Source organism: Naegleria fowleri, assembly GCF_008403515.1.
Source record: "Naegleria fowleri strain ATCC 30894 chromosome Unknown tig64, whole genome shotgun sequence".
Classification (NCBI taxonomy): Eukaryota; Heterolobosea; class Eutetramitea; order Acrasida; family Naegleriidae; genus Naegleria; species Naegleria fowleri.
Window position 1 is genome coordinate 138,109 of NW_025407996.1, and position 17,622 is coordinate 155,730.

At 37.0% G+C, this 17,622-nt stretch overlaps 9 protein-coding genes across 9 annotated transcripts; 3 read left to right on the plus strand and 6 right to left on the minus strand.

Moving 5' to 3' along the window:
* Positions 1-566: 566 nt before the first annotated feature.
* Positions 567-1,316, plus strand: FDP41_008812 (uncharacterized protein; the record flags this gene model as incomplete). The annotated part of the gene is made up of 1 exon (XM_044712705.1): positions 567-1,316. The coding sequence occupies one exon, from the start codon at positions 567-569 to the stop codon at positions 1,314-1,316; it is 750 nt and encodes a 249-aa protein (XP_044557673.1).
* Positions 1,317-1,593: 277 nt separating this feature from the next.
* Positions 1,594-2,361, plus strand: FDP41_008813 (uncharacterized protein; the record flags this gene model as incomplete). Its single annotated transcript, XM_044712706.1, has 1 exon — positions 1,594-2,361. The coding sequence occupies one exon, from the start codon at positions 1,594-1,596 to the stop codon at positions 2,359-2,361; it is 768 nt and encodes a 255-aa protein (XP_044557674.1).
* An 89-nt stretch (positions 2,362-2,450) lies between these two features.
* Positions 2,451-5,182, minus strand: FDP41_008814 (uncharacterized protein; the record flags this gene model as incomplete). Its single annotated transcript, XM_044712707.1, has 3 exons — positions 2,451-4,585; positions 4,643-4,765; positions 4,858-5,182. 3 exons carry the CDS (start codon positions 5,180-5,182, stop codon positions 2,451-2,453), a joined length of 2,583 nt encoding a protein of 860 aa, XP_044557675.1.
* A 345-nt stretch (positions 5,183-5,527) lies between these two features.
* FDP41_008815 (uncharacterized protein) lies at positions 5,528-5,890 on the plus strand (the record flags this gene model as incomplete). The annotated part of the gene is made up of 1 exon (XM_044712708.1): positions 5,528-5,890. The coding sequence occupies one exon, from the start codon at positions 5,528-5,530 to the stop codon at positions 5,888-5,890; it is 363 nt and encodes a 120-aa protein (XP_044557676.1).
* Positions 5,891-5,993: 103 nt separating this feature from the next.
* Positions 5,994-8,801, minus strand: FDP41_008816 (uncharacterized protein; the record flags this gene model as incomplete). The annotated part of the gene is made up of 1 exon (XM_044712709.1): positions 5,994-8,801. One exon carries the CDS (start codon positions 8,799-8,801, stop codon positions 5,994-5,996), a length of 2,808 nt encoding a protein of 935 aa, XP_044557677.1.
* Positions 8,802-9,079: 278 nt separating this feature from the next.
* On the minus strand, positions 9,080-11,383 carry FDP41_008817 (uncharacterized protein; the record flags this gene model as incomplete). Its single annotated transcript, XM_044712710.1, has 1 exon — positions 9,080-11,383. The coding sequence occupies one exon, from the start codon at positions 11,381-11,383 to the stop codon at positions 9,080-9,082; it is 2,304 nt and encodes a 767-aa protein (XP_044557678.1).
* Positions 11,384-11,438: 55 nt separating this feature from the next.
* Positions 11,439-13,171, minus strand: FDP41_008818 (uncharacterized protein; the record flags this gene model as incomplete). The annotated part of the gene is made up of 2 exons (XM_044712711.1): positions 11,439-11,623; positions 11,701-13,171. The coding sequence occupies 2 exons, from the start codon at positions 13,169-13,171 to the stop codon at positions 11,439-11,441; spliced, it is 1,656 nt and encodes a 551-aa protein (XP_044557679.1).
* A 225-nt stretch (positions 13,172-13,396) lies between these two features.
* On the minus strand, positions 13,397-14,248 carry FDP41_008819 (uncharacterized protein; the record flags this gene model as incomplete). Its single annotated transcript, XM_044712712.1, has 2 exons — positions 13,397-13,617; positions 13,714-14,248. The coding sequence occupies 2 exons, from the start codon at positions 14,246-14,248 to the stop codon at positions 13,397-13,399; spliced, it is 756 nt and encodes a 251-aa protein (XP_044557680.1).
* Positions 14,249-14,610: 362 nt separating this feature from the next.
* On the minus strand, positions 14,611-16,911 carry FDP41_008820 (uncharacterized protein; the record flags this gene model as incomplete). The annotated part of the gene is made up of 1 exon (XM_044712714.1): positions 14,611-16,911. The coding sequence occupies one exon, from the start codon at positions 16,909-16,911 to the stop codon at positions 14,611-14,613; it is 2,301 nt and encodes a 766-aa protein (XP_044557681.1).
* Between the last annotated feature and the right edge of the window lie 711 nt (positions 16,912-17,622).

Sequence of the window (17,622 nt, forward strand, 5' to 3'; positions counted from 1 at the left end):
TCCAATTGATATCTCTGATGTTTAAGTCGTTTTACGTCTTCCATGGAAATGTCGGTTGTGGTTTCATCTTGTATTTGATTGATCAAAATAGATGTGTTGTTGGTGGACGATGAAGCCATTTGGTGAGAGACAGTCAGTAGTTGTTGGTTTTTCTTTTTAGCTAAAATCATAAACGTCTAAGTCTGAAGTGGAAGTGGGGACTTCTTCTAGTACCTACCTGACAGGTTATGTCTTCAGGTTTCCTTTCAGGGTGACCTGGCCCAAAAAAGTTCCTCCTATATAAGATGGATGGCAGAGAGAATATTCCTGCAGGATTGACAATCTCTTCAATTCATCAAACCAATTTCAAAAAAGAATATGATGATGATTTTGTACAGGAAGAAAAATCAAAGAAAGCATTTAGCACCTCTAAAGTATTTTATCTTCAGTTATCTTGTTGAATCATCTTGGACATGCATTATACGGATTCGGAAGTATTATGATGATCCATAAAATGGTTCAACCAGGTTCAATCCATCACATGATGAATTTAATTTAATTTTTAAAAAAAATACAATCAAACCATCATGGGCTGTGATGGCGGAACTATTGTTCAGAGAAGAGATCTCATTGTAAAAACAAAGAAGGAAGAGAAGAAGCCTGATAAAGAATCTGTAAATTATGCGGCTTGGAATTTATGTCGGTTAACCAAGGAATATCTTTCCGAGCCTATTGTGGTCGATAAAATCGGTTATTTGTATAACAAGACGAGTTTGTTGGAATGTTTGGTGGATAAAAAACAAAAGAAGAAACATGAAGCCGTGATTGGACACATTTCAAAATTGAGTGATTTATTGGAGGCTAAATTGGAGAAGAATCCAAATTATGTGGATGAGCCTTCCGATGATCAAACAACTATTGATAAAACATCGGTAACGAGGAGTGGAACAGCAAGATTTATTTGTCCTGTAACAAAGGAGGAAATAAGAGGACAATTTCCAGTGTATATTATTAAATCATGTGGACACGTCATTAACGGAGAAGCTTTGGATTTGGCCAAAAAGGATGGGTTTTGTATGCTATGTGAAAAACCTTTTCATTCAGAGTCAGATGTACTGAGATTGAATCCGGAACCTGAAGTTGCAAATCAATTAATGGAAGCGCTTAAAGCATCTTCTTCCAATGACAAGAAACGAAAACAAAAATCGTCATCATCAAAAGAGGAAAAACAAAAGAAAAAACAAAAAGAGGATACGAGTTCATCTGGTCTTGTCGTTCCTGCAAATGCCAACCCAGAAGTTTACAAATCTATATTCAGCTCATCATCTAACGAGTAAAATAATTAACAATTTTGTTCAAGAGAAATTAAGCTAAAGATTATTTTGAAAATACCTTCAAAAATTGGTACAAAGGTGATTTCAAACACTAATATCTATTGAAATTTGATTGTAGTTGACTCCGTCACGATTGGACTTTTCATTTTAAAATTCACGATTTATGCGTTCACGGTGGTCCACAAAATTATTTATAACCATTTTATTGAAGGCACAAGTACAACCATAAAAACAAAAGAAAACACAACAACACCTACATTTCATCTCAATCATCAACAGCATGGTCTTCGGTATCAAATTCATTGTTGACGTTGCCTCTGGTAAGAACGTCTTTCAAGCAGCCAGAGAAAGTCTCAACCCATTTCCTCAAGTGACAGCTCCTATCAACACTGTAAAAGACATTGTGACAGGTCGAAATGTCGTGGAAACGTTGGTGGATCATACCATTCAAATGGACCCTCTTCTAAGTACCGCTCAACAAGTTCTTAACCCAAAAAAAGGTCTCTCTGTCTTAATTTATGATTCCACCAATGAACATGAATCCACACGAGATCAATTTGCTTCAATTTCTTGGGCTGTGGGTTCTTCCTTTTTTGAAGCTGTGAATAAATTCGATCGTGTCATTCGAGCAAAGAGTTGGGATCAAGTCGTTCGAGAATTGAATCAAATCGCAGACAGTGGTGAATTGATTCGAGAAGTTCAATTTTGGGGCCACGGCTCACCAGGAAAGGTTTTTATTGGGCAAGATGAATTGACAACAGAAGTATTAGACACTCCTTCTTGGGTATCTCTTTCTAAAAGAAAGATCTTTCATCAAAATGCCTTGTGGTGGTTTAGAAGTTGTTCCACTTGCAACCGAAATGAGGGAAGAAGTTTTGCAAAGAAATTTGTCGACTTGTTTGGTGTGAGGATGGGTGGTCATACAGTGTTTATTCATGCCATTCATGCAGGTTTGGTGTGTTTGCGTCCAGGACAAGAACCTTCATGGAGTGATGAAGATGGTACCTGGTGTTTGGCAACTGACATGGGACATCACTCACTCAATTAAGAAGAAGTGTCACACCTTAACGACTTGTCAAATAATAAAACTACTTGTAAAATGTTCTTTTAGAATGTTATAATGAACGTTGCCATCATTTAATGTTTTCCATTTCGCAATTTGGCCAAACACTCTGCCACCAGTTGATAATCCAAAAATGGTGTCGCACTCACCGAGGTCTGATACAAGGTCTTACTCTCCATCTTGTCATTTACTTTCACATTCACATCAGGCACTCCAGTATTCGTTTGTGGAATGACGAGAACTCTTCCATATCGATCACACATCTCCAACGATAAAAATCCACCTGTAAAAGTTGCTGTTTTTGAAATGAAATTAACCATCCAACCAGGAATCATCATTCCCAATAAGGCATCGTCAACCACGAGAGAAGACGACGAGTGTGCAAAATATAGATCTCGGAATTCATTTTCTGGAAAACCATCCACTTGAAAATCATAATATCGAGCGAGTGAATTTTTCACTTTTCGAAAGAGTCGCCAAAACCATGAAAGTTCTCGTTCGTCTTTTGCATCGATTTTGTCTTCCACTAATAATGGAATTCCATACCAACGTGTCTTGTAAGATAAATTCGTACTTCGACACATGGAGAGGAAATGAAATCCCATGACTTGTCCAATCACATGAGAATAGATCAATAATCGTTTTGCACTTCGAAATGGTAAATAAAATACTTCAATGGATTCACCTGGTAATACTCCTTCACGAATGTTGTGTTTCAATCTTCCGAGAGGAAGCATGTTGTAAATGTCAGAAAATTGTAATGGAATGAGAGATTCGTTCCAATGTTTGAGTGAAACAATATGAGTTCGAAAACCATCGGTTGGAATTAAATAAACATCGAATCGATTATTTGCAACATTTTCAATATCCCTGAGACGCCAGTGATTGAATCGATAGTGATAATTGTCCACCACTAATTTAGGAAAATGTTGAGAGGAATGCGTCAACAATTGAGAGAGAGTCCAATCTGGATTGTAATTTTTCACATGCTTTTTCAAGTATGAAATGACATGCTTGATCTTTTGTTGATTGTGACGCATTTCTTGAACAATGCAATCAGCTGCAATATCTCCAAATTGTGTCTTTTCAGTAATTTTAGAAATGTCAATACTTCCAATCAATGATTCATATGTAAATGGAAACTCTGATCCAAGAATGTACTTGTTAATGAGATGTTTGTAATTTTGTAAAATTTCCAAATATCCTTGATCCATCGGAATTTCATTGGTGATTGGAATTCGAATTGGAAGCAACACATTTTCATTATCAATGCAATCAAAACAAATTCCTGTGGTATGAAAGAGAGAAATTGGATTATTGACATCTCCCAAGTGATCTCTTTCATAGTCCTCTCTTGTGACACTGTCAGAAATTATAGTTGACTTGGGAACCTTAATTTTCTCATTCTTCAAAATTAATTGTTGCGTTTCGAAATGATAATCAAATTGTAAAACTCCCAAATTAGATGCATATGGACCCGCTTGATGAATGTACACATGATGTTGAATGTCATGTTTGTCACCTTTCTGTCTGCTCGTAAATGAAAGCTTTTCAAAGTAAATATTATGAGAATGTGACGAAATGTGTACATCCACCGCAACTCGAGGAAGCCATTCATTTCCTTTCTTTGAATATTCTGATTTGTGTTTCTTCACAATGAGTTCTGCGACTTCCTTGTCCTCTGGCTCACCAGAGTGTGACAATACCACAACCACCTGACATTTTGGAGATCCATTTCTTCCAGCTTTCAAATCAAGAGCAAGATTATAAATTTGTGTCGCATACAAATCAATGTCGACCTTCTTGGTGGTCTCATTAAATCCATAATAGTGGAAACAAGGTTGTCGACCAGTCATGGCTGTCATGGCAGCAGCTGGACCCATGGTTCCAATAACTCCAACAGTCAATTCAGGTCCATTCTCAGAAGATTTAAATGTTTTCGTAACGTAGGGTGTGAAAAATGTTCCTCGATGGTGATTGGTACCATTCCTTAGAGGATGAATATGATAGGGATCTCGAATGAAATCTTTCCAAAATTGTTCACATTCTTCAAAATTATACTTTCCACTCGAGCTCTGTAACTCTTTCAAATTTGTAATGAGATTGGATGAGATAATAGGTAATGCATAGGATTGTGACTCCATTTGAGAGTTCATTCGGCGAATGATTGATAGAACACCCTCTTGAAAAACGTCAAATTCGTGATTGCCTTTCAAAACACATTTATGAAATTAAAAGTGAAAATTTGAAAAAGTTTGAAACATACCCATAATGATTGCATCATATTCGGCAATTCTAAAAAATTCCAATTCAGGAGGAGCTAATTCTGGAAATATGCTCGACATGGATAATGTGTGAAACATGGTTCCCATCAACCAATCACCACCATCTTTTTGAAATTTAATTTTGTTAATAAATTTAATAATTAAATATCATAGTTTCAATTTGTAAAATTGGTCACGAATCACTAATAAAATTTACCTAACAGTAAAACATTTGAAAAAGTTCTTTTCATCTTTTTAATCAATGTCAACAATCGAGCATAATGTCCAATCACTTGATTATTTCCATTCTCAACACTTCCATCAGTCAAACTCGAATCAGGTCCATTTCCTTCAATATGTGAATGTAAATCATCGGTATGTAATAAATGAAAAGAAAATGAAGAAGATTCTTTTTCATGAAGTGCCCGAACCACAGATTCTTCTCGTAAGGTCATGACCAACACAAGAATGACAAGAAGAGTCATCATTCCGAAAATACGAATTTTCACAATTCTCCTGATGCTTCTTGTGGATGACTTCATTTTTTTTAAATAATTTTCCTGAAAAGAGGAATAAAGAACGTCTTGTAAGACGTTGTGAGGTTTTCTAATGTTCGGGATGTGTGTCATGAATGCCGACACTGAGTTTGGTGTGTTTTGTCACCGATGATACACACATTTTTATTCGTGGAGAAGGATGTGGAATGACAGGTGGCATCTGCGAAATGTGTTCTACCAAAATGCAAGTTGTAAAAGTCAACTGTAAAAATATGTCCAAATTTGTAACGCTTGATTACAAATGGTAAATTTTAAACACAAGAATCGTACGGATGCTTTTGTAAAGTGTGAAAATTTTACCAATAAAGCAACACCTGCCAGGTGTCACTAATGGATGGCACCAAGCATCACCCAAACGAAAAGAATCAAAAAAAAGAGTCTCAACAAACACTCAGTTCCTCATCTCTTCTCAAACAAATGGCACCTCAACACAAATTGAATCCTCTCACCTCTTCCTACTTTATCCGAAAGGGAGGTTTCCAATTAGCAACTTTCTGCGCTGCTGCTTTTGGTTCCTTGTTGATTGGAACTACTTATGCCTCACAACAAGGAAAGTCATTCTCGGATGCTCGTGTGAAAAATGATTCGACAGAATTCCATCAAAGACATTGTGCGAGACCAGGTGACCAAAAGGATTATTTGTTTATTGATTATTCACCCAATGTTTATCATATGGTGTCAAAGAAGGAATAAATGTGTTTGTTTTGATTAATTAATTATCATCACAGATGTTCCAAGTTGTTATCGAGTGCGATGGAATCCACTGCAACAAAAAGATAACATAGAACACGTCAAGTTAATTCCACCACACAGAAAGTTTGTCATGATTTTGACAGAATCTTCGAACTTGCAACAAGTTATCGAATGGAATATAATCTAAATTGTCGTAATCTTTTTCTTGAATGGTTTGAACACCAAAGTATTCGCCAGGGTCAATAAAGACGACTGTATCACAAAATGATTCAAAGTACATGGCCGTTGCCATATAATTGATTAGACGATTCCATCTGAATTGAGCTTTGGCTTCATAATCTGAAAGAACTTGAGATAATTGTTTCTGAAGAGTTTCTCGAGAAGGTGGTGCTGTCACACTCGCATAGTTATTGCTATAGAGTTGTTGAATGAAGGCAGTAAGTTCACCGTAAGCAAGGAATGCATTATTCACACCAACTCCGAGACGGAAGTGAGCACTCGCCACACTATCACCCTTCAAAATATTGACAGCGAATGGAGAGGATGGATTATCTAAGGCAATGGTGGTTGTTAAATTGTCAGCCTTCTGTAACACGACCCTTAATAGAACCATATCAAATTGTTTTTGTAATTGTTTGTCGCCAGTAAAAGTATCGGTGTTGACAATGGCTTTTCTGAAGGCACCAATTGTTTCATACTTGTTGGCGAGAACTGTATTCACAATGGTGAGAATTTTCTCCCAATCAAAGGCCTCTTCTTCCCAATTCGACACAGCTTTCTCTTGAGATGCACCGGAATTAACATAGGATGAATCACGAGAGGCATCAGCAAAAGCAGCACTTCTGATTTCTTTAGCTTCAGTATTCAAGATGAGATCTCGCAACTTGTTGTCTCCGTTGTTCGCGTTTTGTTGATCGTTGGTATCAGTTGCATTGAGATTCACATGATTGTGACCACTCTCTTCCAATAGCTTGCTGAGAGCTTTTCTTCTTGCTGTCATGTACTTTTCAATGGCTTTCTGACCATACTCATTGTCGAACAAAATTTGCATGTGGCAATGACCAGCATAGAATCTCTTGAACACACTACACACATTTGGCAACAATAAACTGGGCTTCCATGGATCAATAAAATCTCCAGTATCTTCATCAATAGCAGTATCTGGACAATCTCTATCACCCACTCTCTTAAAGTTAATAATTAAGGCAACTTGTTCGAGTTTTGGTTTCACAGTAATTTTAGGAATGGCAGGTTTTGGAAGACCTCTTGCGTAAACAGTATTCGAGACGTCAAAGGAATGAATATCGTGAGTACTAATGTTGAGAGAACTTCTCACCGTACTGTACAATCCGTCACTTCCGATAAGAATTTCAAATGGAATTTTCTCTAGTTCACACACCTTTCCATTTTTAGTGGTAAATGAGTCAGTGTCAATGTTTGAGCATAGATCCAATTGCTCAGATACGGACATGAAATCGAGAGTAGAAGAACAATCCTTATTGTTAGTCTTGAGGAAATTCACAACAGCATATTCTGCATTGGGCTCAATCTTAAAGTCACTCCATCTTGATGTCCATGATTTGCTACTTTTGCCATTCGATCCTGGTTTCGTTTTGCATTGATTGATATATTGGTAACCAAATATGTGTTGCACATTGTCAAGAAGGAACGTCACTTTGGTAAGGAATCGTTGTGTCATTTGACAACGGATGGTATATGTTGTTCGTTCCTTGCCGTCCGTATCTGCAACAGTATTCAATTTCGCTTCCAAGTTTGGAAACTCATTTGGAAAACCTAATTCTTCGAGGAGTTCAACCGATTGGCTGAATGGTTTTGGATACAAATCAAACCAGACATCTCTAGAGAAATCAGTTCTCTTCTCAATAACATATACTTTTGGAAGGATTAAAGAGGCTTCAATGGTACTCAAAAGTCCAACAGGTCCAGAACCAATAACAATATATTTCAAGGCACGGTTTGGAGCAGGTTCATTATTGGGACCTTTGACAAGACCCATTCGTCTCATATTAATTCGTTGGGTCTTGTAGATTCGAGCTATTTGAATGAGGAAATTTTTCAATTTTTCAATCTCAGCTTTAACGTGAGAGGTTACTGTCACTTGTTGTTCTTCCTCTTCTTCAAATTCTACAGGCTCCATTCGTGTCACATATTGAGCCAAAAACGTTTCACTTAGTGTTGATACCTGTTCCTGGGTCTTATTCATCAATAAGTCCATACGATCAAGCTCTTGTTGGGAAAGTTTGAAAAGTTTCAAAATTGGAGATCTTTCATTGTCACTCGCAATACCATCTTCAACGCTGTTCCCAGGTGTCAACACATAGCCAATAATGTTTTGAGCGAGGGCCTTGAATTTACCATTAAATTTCTCAGAGTCCGTTAAGGGATGGAACAAATCCGTTCGATGCATGTGATTCAAAAACTGAAGAAAATTAATCATAGATGTTTGAATGTTCTTATCAGGTGTACCCACAGTCACTGTTCCTGGAGGTTGAGGAAGTCCAATATTATACAATAAATTAAGATCCAAAATTTTCTTATTTACAATCAAGTCTTGCACGGAAAAGGATAATTTTACCTCCTGTACATGGTACTGTTGATTGGGATCCATCATCACATTTGGCATTTGATCCATCATTGGATTGGCACCACTGCCAGGTATGGCTTGAGCTCGTACGACATTAAATTCATGGATCCGATGATGATCCAATTCATCATGATTCAGATCGGAAGGAAATCGGAACAAGCTCAAGAAAATCAAGAGTGTTGCAATAATCAATAGAGATGAAAGAAACGATGGCCATTTGCTGATCAGCCTTTTGTGGTGTTTGGATGAGGAGTGAGCAGAGCCTTCAACATAACGACAACAATGATGCAATTGTTCACTATTCATTTTTTACAATTTTTTACTGAAAATATTTGGATCTTCATGTTCAATTCATTTATAGAAATCGATGGTGGGTGTTAATGTCATGTACATAAAAGAGGTGTTGCTTAAAATGTCCTTGGCAGTCACAACAGTCTGTTTTGGGATTTTGTACTGGGTTTGAAAAGTCATTCTTGCTGTTGTGTTTTGATTGAATCAAAGAGTCCTTAATGTCACTTGCAAGTGTGACAACTGTACACATGGAGGCGATAAATCCATTTAAAGAATTGAATTCGTTGAGTTTGTTATTCATCATCACTCTCATCATCTAGTTCAATAATCAAGTGTTCACTAACATCATCATCGTCTTCATCTTCCTCATCGTCCTCCTCATCTTCTAAATCATCCATTTCCTCGTCAAAATCGTCAATAACAATATCATCTTCAGCATCCAAAATGATAATACTTTCGTCATCGTCTGACATGTAGTCATCGTCATGGAATAAAGGATGGTCAAATAAATCGTCTTGATCTTCCTCTCCTTCGTGCTCTTCGCCCTCTTCTTCATCCATAAATTCTTCTTCATCCTCGTCATAGGAGGCATCTCGTCTTGATTTTCCAAATTCATAAAGTTTCAAATGATTAAGGTTTTTCGTATCATTGCTCGTCACCAGTCCGAATTGGTTGTACACAGGATCAATGGCAAAATCCACAATGGTACTGTTCTTATCGAATGTGTGGGAAGCAAGAAGCTGATACGACGATGAATCGACAATCTTGAATGTGTTTGAATTGATATCATGAATGTTTCCTGAAGAGTAATCATTGTATCCCACAAACATGGCTTCCTTATCGCTACTAAATTTCACATATTTAGCATCACGGAGAGGAGCGCAAGTTGAGAGAAGTTTCAACATACGCAAGTCCCAAATTTCACTATTAATGATCACTTCCAAACCGTTGGGATTGAAAACATTCACATAGACCTGAGAAAGACGATCGAATCGGTGAACAGCCTTAGGAGACATTCGAAAGTCCCAAAGACTTGCATTGGTGAGAATCAAATCATCGTAGGGGCTAAAGCAAGCAACCGTATTGTTCTCTTCAGTTGCGTCTGTCAGTTCAGCTATTTTCTCTTGTAGTGCCAAGTTATAGATTCGTGTTGTGTTAAAACTTGAAGTCACTACCAAATCATTTCCATTGCTGAACATGGAGGCAAAGCAATCATTAAACTCAAAAATTGGTTTCGTTAAATTTGAAACACTGTAAAGGTAACTGCAATTTTCTCCCCAAGCCAACATTTTCGGCTCAATCAGGCGATCCGTTGAGAATTGAATTCCCCGAACTGGTCCATATTCCACAATTTTGTGTGAATCTACATCTCCACTTTTTATGTCACAAACATAAATGTCACCCTCTTCACCTGTGAAATAAAGACTGGAACTATCTGGACCAAATGAAACTGAAGTGATGTGATCCGACTGGGTGATTAATGGACGTGAATACGATAGGCGTGAGTAAATATGTTTTCGATTTTTCTTATGAAAATCAAATCCTAGATATTGAGGCTCTCGACAAATTCTTGACATGTTCAATCGTTTTGTAATGCACTTGGCGCTCTTCAAAGAGTTGCCAGGTTTTGGGCAAGAATGTTTGTGGAAGAGTGAAAATTCAGGCAATACTGAAATTGGGTCCTCACACTCTCTATGTTGCTGCCTTAAATAATTTACAACGATTCTATCGAGTACAGGTTTTGGTTTGGGAATGAAAGGAGACACAATTGTGTTTTTAGGAGTGATTTTTGCTTCCGCAAGTAGGGACTCGGCTGTTTTAGAAAGACCCTTATCTTTCAAATATTCATGAATGATTTGTAAGAGTTCGTCCTGTTTGTATGTGATATATGTGTTGGCGACAATACTGGCCTTTTCCAACCGAACCAGAGTGTGATCTTTTGCTTCTCTAATAACTGTTTTGGATTCTCTTCCGGTGACTTTTTCTAGTAGCTTCAATACCACCTCCTTCAACTCATTAAATGATTCCGACTGTTCTTCATTTTGCTGCTTGTCTTTCATAATGTCGGTCAATAATTGACCCAGTTCTACTTTGAAGAGAATTTGATTGATTGAGGGCTCATCTGAAAGACCTATCAAAATACCGCAACAAAGTTTTCGTACTTGGTTCATATTACTAGGATCATCATAATTTTGTAAATCGTCAAGCAGTACTCGAATACCATCGTTTTTACGGAATAATTCGAATAGGGTTTTTCTTATCGGTAACAGGGCTGATACTATTTTAGAATGTGAGAAGAACATGTTATGAATCGTTCGAAGAGCAGCCTCTACAATTTGAGGTTCATTCTCTACAGTAGAGCTGCCCAACAGTAAAGAAAGCCCAGATCTACCGCTTAATACTTCAGTCTCTGCAATTGGGATGTGTGAAACTGGAGAGAGAGAAATTAATTCCAAAATCTCTAACACTGTGAAAGAAAGTGTATCATCCATCCAAACGTAATTACTCTTGTTAAATATTTCTAGTATTGGAGATAGACCATCACTATTTACAATTTTCACAACAGGATTAAATATCTGTTCTTGAAATGCTTTCATTAGAGCGGAAATGTTCTTTTTGAATGGCTCCAATGCGACTCTATTTGTGAATTTCTTATTTTGAAAATCCATGTATTTTAGCTTCTTTTTTCTTTGCGGCTTTCTTTTGCAAATTGAATCCAAAATTAATGACATGATATTGGAGATAGGATCTCAAAGCCTGACAGGCAGCAGTAATAAGCTGTCTCGTTAGTGAGGGATCTTCTTTGATGTCTTCATTAAGAACAATCTTGAGAATAGCTAAATATTTCATTTAAAATTGGCAAATTAAGCAAACGAATCTACTGTTGTAGTTAAAAACAGTCACCACTACTTACATAATAACATATTCAACCCCATTTCCTTATCAAATCGAGCCACAACGGTTGAGTAAGCCAATGTATTTTGAAAAAAGTGGCATCCATGCCTTCTCAGCTCTGTATGATTAGATCTCACAAAAGAGAGACCCAGATCCGTTATTTTTTCTGCAACGGCTGTATTTTTGCATACCTTGTCCATAATTTCTGGATATGTAGCAACACTGGAGAGACATAAAGATAGACCTCCTGCCAAATAGGTGATATTTGGAAGTTTCAATAATGCTACAAGACATCCTTTTTCAACAAAATTTTGAGCAAAGGTGGTATGTGCAAGCAAGGAGTCAGCAATTTTCAAGCCGTCTGACATGAGGAATTTGTCTTTCGACTTGAGCAGAGGCAGAATTAAAGAGCCTCCACCAGCATGCATGACATGAGGTATGACCTCTAAATACTCGCCCAATAAACTTAAATTTGAGGCCAAAAACCTGAGTTCTAGGTATTCCAATTCTTGTATTGAATTATTTCCAATGTTATAAGAAAAATCTGGAGTAAATAAGTTAGTATCTGGAGATTTCTTCTTTGGTTTTTTAGGTATAGAAGAAATCTTTGATTTAAATCTGTTAATTACAAGTTGGGGAATCGCATCTTGAATATAATAGGAAGTGCCATCTGTTGAGCTTCTCATGACACATGCCATCAGTCCTAGACAATATACATATTTAGAATAATTGAATTCAAAATCAAATAAGTCTGATGAAGAGTTTGTTTTTTCATCTTTGCCTAAATACTCCTTAATTTCTTTCGAGAAGTATGTCATTACTTCATCCAATAATAATGGGGACTGATCATATGTGGAAGGGTTCACTGACACCAAAGCTCTCAAAATTGACACTAATAATTGTCTCTTTTCAGGTGTACTTAATTCTGTGTTGTTCGAATTATTGTCCCTCTGACTCATGATGTATTTCATTAAATATTGTTGAGTAATTTCATCAACAAAATCCTCTGCAACACATTCCAGTACTGCTCCTACACTAAAGTCTTCTCTCAAGTCGAGAAGGGGATGAGCAGTGTTATCTTGATACAAATCCTCATAATATTCAATAAAAGCCGACAAGGCATTTAGAGCATTAATTTGTTTTTGTGTGTTATTGAAAAAATCATCATTCTCTTCCTCCATCTCATTCACAAATCTATTTGATATTGAAGTGACTAAATTCAACACAGCATTAGGAACACCTTTCTTACTATTGACGGAAGGTGAGTTAAGACCATAGGGTCGTTGTGGAGTTACATTTGGAATATGCTGTGGAGGATCTACTGATGAATTTGTTGATGATCCATGAGCTCCGATTGTTGCTGAAGAGCCTACGGACCTTGCAGGTGAAGATGATGAAGCCTGTTGTGTTGTCTGCTGCTGTGAGGAGGAGCCTCCTCGGAGGTGAGGTGGTGTTGAAGGAGGAAACAACCGATTTGGCGGATTGGCCATTTTTTTGAATTTGAAAAAAAAAATTATAAGAAATTCATCATTTCTTTTGCAACATCGGAATTTGTGTCGGATCCGAGGTGGAGCTTGTTGAGCATTTTTGTGTTCAATAATTCGAACATATTTTACACTGCTTTCAAGAATTAGAGTTAAATCGTTCACAAAAGAAAATTTTAATTCATTCACACGAAAGTGACGTGTGAACTTGACGCATCATCTTGACGCAGATCAAATCAATTTCTGTTTTTTGAAAAAAGTTTTGAGACTTGAGAGTTGCCACCATGCACTCATGACAAGAATGATGAATTGTAAAACTGCAACGATCCATAACCTTTCGTAGGTGGAGTCTGTGGTTTCTCGAAATCTCTCTTCGCGGTGTTTGAAATATTTCTGTTCCGTTGTAATTGTGTTGATTTGATTTCCCAGATTTTTCAAGAGAGTTTCAATTTCTAGTGCATTGATTGATCAAATTTAGGTGGACAATGCATGTGTCCAAAAAGTGTCAGGTTTGGAGAATAATGTTAAATCATGAATGTTCAACATACTTTTAACATGCTTAACAGACTCTAATTCCTCAAATTCTACTTCAGCTGATTTTCCAACATCGATATGAACATCCGCTTCAACATCTTTCAAATTGGATACTTGCTCAATACAAATTTTATAATTTCCAAATAAAGATGAAGAACTTTTGAAACTATGTGAAATGATCTTGAATGCTTTTTCGTTTTGAATGATGGTTGGTAAGCTCTGTAAAAAGTAATGGGCATCCAAGTATACGTTCTTTTCTGGATCTGTTCCAAATAGTCGAATTTGTACATCTCGAATGTCTCCTCCCTGTTGTACATCGGTCGGTGATGATTTGGGTGCATCTGTAGGAAATTTCAGAATTATTTTCACTGGAGTGCTCTCATACAAATGTTCTTGGAAGCAAACTCGTTTGTTCTTCTTGAAATCTAATTTCAAAAGAACTCCTTCCACTTTGGTAATTTGAAAGATGAAACTCTGAAAGAATAGTGCCTGAAGGATCAGCAGAGTAGAAGCAAGAACGATGAATCGATAGGAGTTGTGTGATTGCATTTTGTTGTTGTTGAACAGTTTCATCAATACCAGTGGTAAACTTGTGAAAAGAACTGTTTTGTTTTGGCCCATTACGACTGTCAGGCCATTTTCGACTCAACTCCAAACTTGGAAGTAGGTTGGAAAAAATATTATGTTTGGAATAATGGTTTTGTTTGAATTTCTCAGGTTGGACCATCGCAACTGTTCACTTCAAGTGAGGAATGGACGTCATATCTCTTGGATTTAACACCTTATCTAAGCTCAATTTTTCCCATTCTATTACCCTTTCTTAGTGCAGGTAGTAAATTGACAACGACTGACAGATCGTGAGATGTGAAGAATATCATTGCTAGAAATATGGATGTGTGACAAAATCCTTTCTATTCCTCCTCAGCAGTGTTGGCAACAACTTCTAGTCTGGCTTCAATCTCTCTCGCTTTTCTATCCACAGATCTTTCATAGAGTTGAGGACACATTTCAACAAGCCACTCTGGTCGAATGGTCGAAACATCTCTCATAAACACTTTTGTAGTGAATAAGAGCTCAGTAAATAGAACATACTCGGGTGGATATTTGAAGAGAACAGAGTTGGGATGAATGTGTAAAATTTGATTACCCTTAATGGATCTATACGATCCGTCATGCTGCCTGTGTGCTGCATTGGAGAAATAGCCAGTAATTAGACACTTTCGAATAATGTCACTGGGATAATCGTGTGGAGAGTCCATAATCGACTGCACTGGAATGTGAAACTTTTTAAGGAATTTTTCATATTGATGGTAAAACTGTTCTGCTCTTTGCATGGCCTTGTAATTAATAAAATTATCGTAACACCAGTTACTCGATTTCTTGTTGTTGAGATAGGCCAGATAGATATTGAGATTTGTAAGGTGATCTCCTTCCATGACTGAGAATTTTTTTTTGGCATTCTCAATGCGATCCTGAATACTGCGCGAAGTGACGAATACATTTTTCACACTCAGCATGGCACAAATAATTAAAATTTCATAGGAGCAATTCATGTAGCCCGATTGGATTAATATCTTGGAAATGAATGGATCTGTTGGAAATTCTGCCATTTGTTTGCCAAGAGGATGAGTTAATTTGCCATCATCGTCAATCGCTCCCAAAGCATAAAGCGTCTCCAAAGATTTGGCCATGTTCTGTGAAGGAGGCGGCGACAAAAAATCGAACAAGACCAAATTATCAATGCCCATTGCTTTCATTTGCAAAAGGCATTCCGTGAGGTTGCATTTTTGAATTTCTGGAATGGTATTTTCTTTGAGATTAGAAAAATCTTCCTCTGTGTATAATCTGAAACATTTGCCTTGGCTTACACGGCCAGCTCGACCGGCTCTCTGTTCTGCAGCCGCCTTGCTGATTTCTGTCACTACAAGACAATCTCGATTGGCTCTATAGTCATAAACTCTCTCTTTCACAAATCCACAATCAACCACAAATCGAATGGAAGGTATTGTAATGGATGTTTCAGCAATATTGGTTGAAACGATTACTTTTCGAATGGCGTTTGGTCCCTGTGATAGTGATACATCAAATATTTTCATTTGCTCATCCATAGAGAGACCAGCATAGAGAGGTAAAGGGTGCAGAGATTTCATGACTCCACTTTCCACATCTCTCTCTATTTCTTCTTCAAGCAGTGAAATAAGCTCCTCTATTTCTTGTTGACCTGTGAGAAAAACTAAAATGTCGCCAGAATTTACAGGTTCACTGCGATGGATATTCAATATGCACTGTAAACTTGAAGTAATATAATTTGAAACAGGCTTCTGTACATGATATACATCAACAGGAAAATTCCTTCCTTCAATGCTAACAATGTAACAAGATAAATTGAGTTGTGGTACGTTGAAAAATTGAAAGAAATCCTCGGCATCCAAAGTGGCACTTGAAATGATAAGCCGTAATTCAGGTCGTTTTTGTAAAACTTTCTTCATTAGTCCCATCAATAAGTCAGTTTTGACACTCCTCTCATGAGCCTCATCAATCATGATCACAGAATAATCGCTAAGCAAAGGATCGACCATCATTTCACGAAGCAACATGCCATCAGTCATGAATTTAATTCGTGAGAAATTAGAATACTTTGCATCAAATTGGACACAATATCCAACCAGTCCTCCGAGCTCCAAATACGAATTTTCACGAGTAATGACACCGCTTCTAGTTGAAATTCCAATGCTGCTAGAAGAGGAAGCTCCAGAACTCTCAAAAAAAGAGGCTTTTTTTTCTTCATATACTCTCTTAGCAGCTGCTATGGCTGAAATTCTTCTTGGTTGAGTGCAAACAATAGATTGATTATTCGAACACCAACCCGCTTCAAATAAATATTGGGGGATTTGTGTTGTCTTTCCGCTTGCAGTTTCTCCACTCACAATCACCACATTATATTTTTCAACGAGATACAGTATACAATTCCGATAGGAATATATTGGTAATCGTTTACGTTGTTCATTCATTGATAATTTCCGAAAAGGGTTATAAATAAATTCTCCAACAAGTTGGTCATCCTCTCCACTTGCACTCCTAATAGTTGCATCTCTATATTCCGATGATGATGATAACGATGAAGATAGGGTATAGCTTGAAATATTTTCGGAAGAAGAGGCTTCATAGGATGAAGAGGGCTTCCAAAATGCTCCTTTTATGTGTGACTTCATTTTTTCTTCGCCTTCGTAACACCATGGCTTGACTTCAATGATCTTATCTGCACAAAAGATTGAGCTGTATCAAATAAGATCAATATTTTCAGGTTGTTTTCGAGCAAATTAAATGTCGTTGCAAATGAGGTTTTATTGACTATTCAAGAAATGAAATCCATCCTTGACCGATTTCTATACAATATGGACGATATTTAGAGAACTCATTGCAACTAGTATGTTTGAAAACCTTTTGTTCATGATTACTACTGATCACTATCATAATTTTCACCATACGTTTGTTGCAAGTTACAACGCCAAGTCGTTCCACCAGTGGCATCGAATACAATGCAGTCTCTGGCTTTGATTGTGATCTCCGACAAGTACCGTTTCACAGAATTAATTACATCATTTCCGAATATTCCAGGATGTTGTAATAATTGCTTCAATGCAATAACATCACTTTTTGCTCGATGTTGATCTACAATATCACGATCAAATAAGGTTTTGAATATTGTTCCGAGCTTGTTATTTCTTGATGATTCCTAAAGAATCTACAAATTTTGGAAGTGGTATGAAATGCCCTGAGTTCACTGTTCAGCGGTGCAGTTTTCCGTGCTGTTCTGGAAGTGTCTTAATAAATTTTTGAATCTTCTAAACTTGTACTTTCTATGTTTGTCCTGATTAAAAATAACTTACAAAGTTGTAGAATTCTTTCAAGTTTAAAGAAAC